Consider the following 8,826-nt stretch of genomic DNA (forward strand, 5'->3'; position numbering starts at 1 on the left):
TGGTTCTGAGCATGGTCCCACAATGGTGGCTGCAGGGTGAGCTCTGACATACACATCTTGTGGCTTTCTTCTGGCAGTCTGGGTTCTAGTGGTGGTCAAATCCTGTCCTATCAGGGGCAGAAAAGTGGCCATGGGGTACTTCACCCCAATCTCTTGTCCTCTATTTTCTTAGGACAGAAAATCTGATTAGAGGTCACTTGACCACTTCAGGGGGAGGTGACCTGGCAGAGCTGGGTCAGATCTATGTGGGGTGGGAGAGAGGGGAATCTGCCTCTTTCTGCATGACAAAAGGTGGGCTGCCTTCCCACCTGGCTGCTAATCAGCCCATTATGAAATCTCTTCCAATCCACATTCACTTGCTTCTGGCCTCTGGCTAGTGTTGTCCAATGTAGCAGAGGTCTCCTGTTCAAATGTGAATTTAGATCCACAGAATAAACTATTAGTCTAGGTCTACAGAAAACTGTGATGTTTCACATTTCTCCCTGGCAGATTACAGGAGTATTCTCTTTCCCTGGTAAAACCCCCCAGCTGCCCTCAACTCCACATTTAAATCAGAGAAACCTCAGGAAATTGGGAGGCTAACCCCATGTCCCCTTCTAGACTGAACTGAGTCAGCTTGGCTAGCTTGAGGAGCCAAGCAGTATTCAGCTTAGAATGTTCGAGAGGGTGAAAGAAGATACGACTTTGTAATACAGACACACCCATCACTACCTATGTGAGCCTGGGCCCTTGTCACCTCTCTGAACCTCAACTTCTACACTTGAAAATGGAAGCAGGGGGCTGTTTGGATGATTCTCCCATTTCTAGAACAGTCAAGAAGGGGGAGCAGCTGGGCTTCCTTAATGGAGCAAATGTCACCGGTGGAATCTGTTCTCAGCTTCTAACTCTCAGAGTAGAGGAAACACTGGGTTGGTTTCAAGTCCGGACAGCCAGGAGCTCAGTGTCCCTCCCCAAACGTCCCCTACCAAGTACTGTGCCAGACTACCAAGCAGGTAGGCCAGCCTGAGAGCACCCTGGTGGTGAGCAATCAGTTTAATTCCTGCTCAGCGTTCCCTGTAGCCAAGAACAAGACTAGAATCACACAGCTGGGAGCCCAGGCCCTTCTGCCTCGTATGTGTGTGTGTGTGTGGGGGGGGGTAGTGGGTGGAGGGGGATCTATCCCAGAATGAGACCCCTACGACTTCTCTAGCAAAGAAGCTTTTCCATCTGATAGGCCAAGCAGAGGTTTTTCCATCTGATAACCCAAGCAGAGGCTTAAGACTGCTGGACAAACAGCAGTGGCCAGCAGTCCACAGGCCAGTCAGACAACCCCCTTCTCAGGCTCAGGACCTGTCTGGCCGCCGCGCCCCCGGGAGGTGGGGGTGTGACCTCTCAGCCCCAGCCCCAGCCCCAGCCCCCGCCGCCTATAAAGACTGCGGGGCCGCCCGGCTCACCCCGCCAGCACCCTCCCGCAGCTCCCAGGCTCTCCGCCTCGGCCTCTGCTGCTGCTGATCCCCCATGAGGACCCCGTGGCTCTGCTGGGCGCTGTGCGCGCTGGCCCTGGCCCGCCCCGGGGCGGCGCTGACCGGGCAGCAGGTCCTGGGCAGCCTGCTGCGGCAGCTGCACCTCCGCGAGGCGCCGGTGATTGACGCGGCCGACGTGGGGCAGCTGGTCACCCCGGCCCACGTGCGCGCCCAGTACGTGGCCCTGCTGCGGCGCAGCCACGGGGCGCACTCGCGAGGGAAGCGGTTCAGCCAGAACTTTCGAGGTGAGGCTGCTCTGCCCACTGCAAACTGGGGGGGTGGGTGCGGGGAGGGGTTGGTACTGAGATTGGGCGTGTTCGTTTTGGGGTGGGGGTGGCTGGGGCTATGTCCCACGCGGCAGGGAGGGTAACTGGCCTGGGTCTGTAGTCAGCTGGGAAATTTGCTGTTTCATGTTGGCCAAGTCACTGAACCTCTCTGGGCCTGTTGACTTGTCTGGAAATGAGACTAAATGAGCTCTAACTGCTTCCTAGAGCTTGTAAGATATTATATGTACAGATATTTGTTTCTTATTTATTTTGGGCAAAGACAGAAAATGAGTGGAAAAGGGGCGATGTAGAGGGAGACACACACCTACAGCACTGCTTTACTGTACGTGAAGCTTTCCTCCTACAGGGGGGGACCCAGGCTTGAGCCTCAGTCTTCGGACACTGTAATATGTGTGCTCTACTGGTTGAGCCTTAGATTTTTATATTATTTTACTTATTAGATAAAGACAGAAATTGAGAGGAAAGGGAGAGAGTGAGTAGGAGAGACCTGAAGCACTGTTTGACCACTTATGAGGCTCCCCTGTGCAGGTAGACTGGGAGGCTTGAACCCCGGGCCCTTGTGCTTTGTAACATGCACACTCAACCAGGTGAACCATTGCATAGCCCCAAGATTTTTTTTGTCTCCAGGGCTATTGCTGGGGCTTGATGCATGCATTACAAATCCACTACTTTTGGCAGCCATTCTTTCCATTTTATTGGATACGACAGAGAAAGTGAGGGGGGATAGAGAAGGAGTGAGACACCTACAGACCTGCTTCACTGCTTGTGAAGCGTCCTCCTTGCAAGTGGAGAACCAGGATCCTTACCCGGGTCCTTGAGCTTAGTACTATGTGAGCTTAGCTTGGTGCACTACCACCCAGCCCTGCCTCAAGATATATATATATAATTTATTTATTCATGAGAAAGATAGGAGAGAGAGAAAGAATCAGACATCCTTCTGGTACATGTGCTGCCGGGGATTGAACTCAGGACCTCATGGTTGAGAATCCATTGCTTTATCCACTGCACCACCTCCCGGACCATGTTCAAGATATTTTTTTAAGATTTATTTTGTTATTGCTACATATGAGTTTTATATGAGACAGCAAGAAACAGAGAAACCAGAGCACCACTCTGGTACATGCAACTCTGGTGATCGAATCAGGAATCTCTACCAGCTAAGCCATTTTCCCTGCTACCTAGCATAGAAGTTTCAAGTTCATTGTTTGAATTGGTCCTGTCAGCATGTCTCAAGTCTGGAGCTTATGCTGCTGCCTCCTATCGCCCTGAGGTTGGCATTACCTCCTCAGTGTGCAAGTTAGATCTTCTCTCACCCTGCCTTCCAGGTTGGGATTGGGGGAGTCATGTTTGAGTCGTTGGCTGTTTGCTCAGGAGCTCAAGCTGTCACTGGAGTCTGAGGTTGGGGACAGACTGCCTGCTGTTTCTGAGCAGGACATCTTAGATGTGTCTGCACTGCACCTCGAGCCTCAGCTGCTGCTCAAGCATCCTTGATCCCTTCCTCTTGGTGCTACTAGTTACCAGACATGAGCCCCAAATTGAAGATGATAGTTTAGGTCTCCCGACACTTAAAAGTCAGGTACAGCTAGCTGGTGACCACAGAGATCCATTGGAGGGTTCCCTACCTCCCCCTCCCCACACTCCTCCAGTGTCAGGCTGCCCCCATTTTTACTTAATGAGATTCAGCCTGGAACCCCAAAATCTTGGCTGCCATTAAGGATGGAACAGGCTAGCAAACAAGCCCCACTTCCAAATGTTTGGAAGGCAGGGCCTGGCCTGAAAATGTTCAGGAGTGTTTTGGGGGGTGCTCTCTTCCAATCAGAACCATTAGTTTCCCACCCTTTCCATACTCCCCAATTCTCCCTGGATTTCTGGGGGAATCATGGCCACTTCCTTAGCGGCCCAGTCAGGGCTGCCTGGGTCCCTGGAGGTCCCCCTGACCCTTTTCATGTTCCCAGAGGTGACTGGCAGGCTCCTAGTGTCTGAGGCCTCCACCTACCTGCTGGTGTTCAGCATGGAGCAGCGGCTGCCCCCCAACAGTGAGCTGATGCAGGCTGAGCTGCACCTCTTCCAGGAGCCAATCCCCGAGGTTGAGCTGCACAGGCTGTCTGCCAGCAGTGCTCCAGCCCGGGTCACTATTGAGTGGTTGCAGGTCCGAGAAGATGGCTCCAACAGCACTTCCCTTGTTGACTCCAGGTGGGAAGGTCATGGCTGGAGGGGGGGGGGGTTGGTAAGGTGAGACAGGAGCATGTCTGTAACCCCCAGGGGTGTGGGAATGACTCACAAGGATCATAATAATAATTTTGTGTCCCTGCCTCAGGCTGGTGTCCATCCATGAGAGCGGCTGGAAGACCTTTGACGTGACCGAGGCCGTGAACTTCTGGCAGCAGCTGAGCCGGCCCCGCCAGCCGCTGCTCCTGCAGGTGTCCGTGCAGAGGGAGCACCTGGGCCCACTGGCCTCTGGCGCCCACCGCCTGGTGCGCTTCTCCTCCCAGGAACAGGGGGGTGCCGCCCACGGGGAGCCCCAGCTGGAGCTGCACACGCTGGACCTCAGGGACTATGGGTAGGCCCGGGCTCAGGGGGTGCATTTGGCTCTCTGGGGGACGGGTAGCCTCCCAGGGTGCCGTGGGAAGGACTGAGTGTGTAAAGGGTTCCCGTGGGTGCTTAGGAAGAATAACCATTGTTACTGGGCTTGGGGCTGTTTATAGTTATCCAGATCACAGATGTCCAGCTTCTTCTTCTCTCTCTCTCTTTCTTTATTTTTAAATTTATTTTTATTATTTTTTAAAATATTTATTTATTTATTAATTCATGAGAAAGATAGGAGGAGAGAAAGAACCAGCCATCACTCTGGTACATGTGCTGCCGGGGATCGAACTCAGGACCTCATGCTTGAAAGTCCAGTGCCTTAGCCACTGCACCACCTCCTGGACCACACTCTCTCTTTCTTTAGTAAACGTAGAGTGGTAGAGAGGCAGAAAGAGAGACCGAGACTATAGAATGGAAACTTCTTTCTTTTTAAATATTTTTATTTTATTTTAATGAGAAAGACAGAGAGTGTGGGGGGGATGATAGCATAATGGTTATGTAAAAGACTTTCTTTCTTTTTTTTTTTTTTTGGACTCCAGGGTTATTGCTGGGGCTCAGAGCCTGCACTAAGAATCCACTGCTCCTGGAGGCTATTTTTCCCCCTTTGTTGCCCTTGTTGTTTATTATCGTTGTTGTTGTTGCTGTCATTGTTGTTGGCTAGGACAGAGAGAAACTGAGAGAGGAGGAGAAGACCCCCCTGCAGGTGGGGAGCCAGGGGCTCAAACCAGGATATTTATGTAGGTCCTTGCGATTTGCGCTTTGTGTGCATAACTCGATGCACTATGCCCAACCCCTATAAAAGACTTTCATGCCTGAGGCATCAGAAATCCCAGGTTCTATCCCCAGCACCACCATAAACCAGAGCTGAGCGGTGCTCTGGTGATAATAGTAGAGAATATGCAAGTCTTTTGCATAACCCTTGTGCTGTTTCTCCAGCCCTGGAAATTTGGGTGGGGGCTGGGCTTGCACCTGAGTAAAGCACATGACAAAGCAGCACACTATCCAGGTGAGTTATTTTTTAAGCATCAATTTGAAGTTTACATCTTTTTAAAATATTTTATTTTACTTTAATGAGAGAGAGAAACAGAGAGAGCCAGCAAAACCAGAGTACTGCTCAGCTCTGGCTTATGGTGGTGCTGGGGATTGAACCTGGAACTTTAGAATCTCCAGCATGGGGAGCTGGGCAGTAGTGCAGTAGATTAAGCACAGGTGGCGCAAAGCCAAAGATCAGCATAAGGATCCCAGTTCGAGCCCCCCGGCTCCTCACCTACAGGGAGGGTCCACTTCACAAGCGGTGAAGCAGGTCTGCAGGTGTCTATCTTTCCTCCTCTCTGTCTTCTCTTCCTCTCTCCATTTCTCTCTGTCCTATCCAATACTGATGACAACAATAATAACTACAACAATTAAACAGCAAGGAAAACAAAAGAAAATAAATATTTTAAAAAAAGAATCTCCAGCATGAAAGTCTTTTACATAAACACAGCACCCTGGGAGGCTACCTGTCTCCCCAGCCCCCAGGTGTGCTGCTTCACTGGCCCGTGCCAGCCATCTGAACATAGAGTTAGAGTATAGGGGCAGGGATAGAGAACATAATGGCTATACAAACAAACTGTCATGCCTGAGGCTCCGAAGTCCCAGGTTCAATCCCCCACGCCACTATAAGCCAGAGCTGAACAGTGCTCTAGTAAAAAAAAAAAAAAAAGAGTTGGAGTATAAATATTCCTTCCAGGTGCCCTACTAGCTACCCACCAACCCAATGCCCTATAGCTGACCTCTGACCCTGCCTCTCCTCTTTCCCCACAGGGCTCAGGGCAATTGTGACCCTGAGGTGCCCATGGGCGAGGCCACCCGCTGCTGCCGCAGAGAACTGTACATTGACCTGCAGGGGATGAAGTGGGCTGAGAATTGGGTCCTGGAGCCTCCGGGCTTTCTGGCATATGAGTGTGTGGGCACTTGCCAGCAGCTCCCAGAGCCTCTGTCCTTCAAGTGGCCATTCCTGGGTCCCCGGCAGTGTGTGGCTTCAGAGATGACTGCACTGCCCATGATTGTCAGCGTCAGAGAAGGGGGGAGGCTCAGGACCCGGGTGGTCAGCCTGCCCAACATGAGGGTGCAGACATGCAGCTGCACTTCAGATGGGGCGCTCATACCCAGAAGAATGAAGCCATAAGTGTGGGGCTTGGCTGCTGAGGGACATATGTGTGTGTGGCAGAAGTATCACCGGAAGAGATGGAGGTGACTAACACACTGTCTACTGAGCTTCCTCTGAACTGATCAGCTCACGGACAAGATTCTCCGGCCGTGGGGCAGCCCTGTTCAGTTTTCTCTGACCTTTATGTCACTGCACTAGATTCTAAGCACTTACCTGATTCTCTATCACCCCACTGTGGTGATTTGTTCCTAACCTAATCTTAAGGATGTTTTGCAAGAAAACAGACCCATATTTGTAAGGGAATAGAAATTTCTATATGGATTATTTCAATCAGGATAGAACACAAAGAGTTGGAAATAATGGACTTGAGGTGGGGTGGAGAAATAGTATAATGTTCATGCCTGAGGCACCAAAGGGCCCAAATTCAGTGCTTAGCACCACTATAAGCCAGCGATGAGCAGAGCTCTGGTAAGGAGACAAAGAAGGGAAAAAGAAATTGGTTAAGGCCTCAGTTAAATGGTACAGGAACCTAAGATCGAAACACACACAGATTCCCAGGTGCCTATCTTTTTAATATTGAGGCAAATCTTTTTTTTTTTAAATAAATTTTCTTTATTTATCCCCTTCTGTTGCCCTTTTGTTTTACTGATGTCGTTGTTGTTGGATAGGATAGAGAGAAATGGAGAGTGGAGGGAAAGGGGGGGAGACAGACACCTGCAGACCTGCTTCACCACTTGTGAAGCGATCCCCCTGCAGGTGGGGAGCTGGAGCTCGAACCAGGATCCTTAGCCTGTCCTTGCGCTTTGTACCAAGTGCGCTTAACCCATGTTACTGCCCGACTCCAGAGGCAAATCTTTTCTTTTTTTCCTCCAGGGTTATTGCTGGGCTCGGTGCCTGCACCATGAATCCACAGCTACTGGAGGCCATTTCCCCCCCCTTTGTTGCCCTTGTTGTTATAGCCTCATTGTGGTTATTATTATTGCCATTGTTGATGTTGTTCATTGTTAGATATGACAGAGAGAAATGGAGAGAGGAGGGGAAGACAGAGAGGGGGAGAGAAAGATAGACACCTGCAGACCTGCTTCACCGCCTGTGAAGCGACTCCCCTGAAGGTGGGGAGCCAGGGGCTCAAACCGGGATCCTTATGCTGGTCCTTGCGCTTTGCGCCATGTGCGTTTAACCCGCTATGCCACTGCCCGACCCCCCCAGAGGCAAATCTTTAGGTGTTATTGACATTTACTTTTCTGGGCATAATGACTGAGAATTTCTGCTCCATCTGCTACAAATTAAAGACAAATCTGTGAACAAAATAATCTTATAGAATGTGTATCTCCAGATTTAGGTGGCAGGTGAATGGAGTAAATGTTGGCTAGAATCTCTGGGCTCCAGGGACTTGTAAGCAGTGACTTTAAAGTAGGATCTGGGCCTAGAGCATGGATATCTTGGAATCCTTAATAGCATGCACAGCTCCTACTAGTCATAAATTCCATATTCTCTAACCTTCCATTCTTAGTTAAATAGGAACAATCCCTAACTCCAAATGTTTACAGGAGCTGGGAAGTAAGTGCTTTTCCCAGTGCTCCCCTGTATTGCTACAAACACAACTGGGGCTGTAGTTACTTCAAGTCACTTTCTGCTCCATTGTAACCCTACTAGATTCTGAAATAAATATACTAAAAATAAAATTTAGAAATCCCTTCCTTCTCTGAAAGCAAAGATCCTATCTTCTTTCCTCACACCTATTAGGTCAGTGACTCCACCACTGTGATCACTTTTAGACTCACATTCCCCCTGAGCCCCAAGACAAGGAAGTAAGCAATCTGAGGAGACGGGATCATTGCAGCAGGAGGTGACAAGAGAGAGATGACTAGCCACAGATAGACAGCCAAGTGTAGGGTCCAAGGACAAAGTGGGGGGTGGCTGGAAGAACTGTCAGAAAAGTAGAAAGAGACCCCCCCCCACACACACACACTCCATCCACAACCCAACCCACAGATTGGTGCTGCAATCATGAGTATGGGGATTAGGAGAACAACTTTATCATTCCAATAAAGATCAGCAGGAATGGGATTCCTAGTGGCAGAAAAGACCTGCTATCCAGGAGGTGGCACTGTGTATAAAGTGTTGGACTTCAAGCATGAGATCCAGAGTTCAATCACTGCCATTATCACAGATGCTTGAGTGATTCTCTGCTCTAGTCCTTCCCCCACGCCTGTAAATAAATACTTTAAAAAAATCAAAATCAGGGGAGTCAGGCAGTACCACAGTGGGTTAAGTGCATGTGGTGCAAAGTGCAAGGACT

At 50.1% G+C, this 8,826-nt stretch overlaps 1 protein-coding gene across 1 annotated transcript; it reads left to right on the top strand.

The window, feature by feature from the left end:
* Positions 1-1,375: 1,375 nt before the first annotated feature.
* Positions 1,376-7,148, top strand: LOC103123739 (left-right determination factor 2-like). The gene is made up of 4 exons (XM_007534402.2): positions 1,376-1,747; positions 3,745-3,982; positions 4,107-4,349; positions 6,179-7,148. The coding sequence occupies exons 1-4, from the start codon at positions 1,498-1,500 to the stop codon at positions 6,540-6,542; spliced, it is 1,095 nt and encodes a 364-aa protein (XP_007534464.2). The 5' UTR covers positions 1,376-1,497; the 3' UTR covers positions 6,543-7,148.
* The last annotated feature ends 1,678 nt before the right edge of the window (positions 7,149-8,826 follow it).

The sequence above is a fragment of the Erinaceus europaeus genome, chromosome 6 (assembly GCF_950295315.1).
Source record: "Erinaceus europaeus chromosome 6, mEriEur2.1, whole genome shotgun sequence".
Lineage (NCBI taxonomy): Eukaryota > Metazoa > Chordata > Mammalia > Eulipotyphla > Erinaceidae > Erinaceus > Erinaceus europaeus.

What these genes read in the sequence shown, in the direction of transcription:
- LOC103123739 (XM_007534402.2), top strand. Translation starts at nt 1,498, where the DNA reads ATGAGGACCCCGTGGCTCTGCTGGGCGCTGTGCGCGCTGGCCCTGGCC. An exon ending in GTTCAGCCAGAACTTTCGAG is followed by an intron (nt 1,748 to 3,744) that starts GTGAGGCTGCTC and finishes TCATGTTCCCAG; the next exon opens with AGGTGACTGGCAGGCTCCTA. An exon ending in CTGGACCTCAGGGACTATGG is followed by an intron (nt 4,350 to 6,178) that starts GTAGGCCCGGGC and finishes CTTTCCCCACAG; the next exon opens with GGCTCAGGGCAATTGTGACC.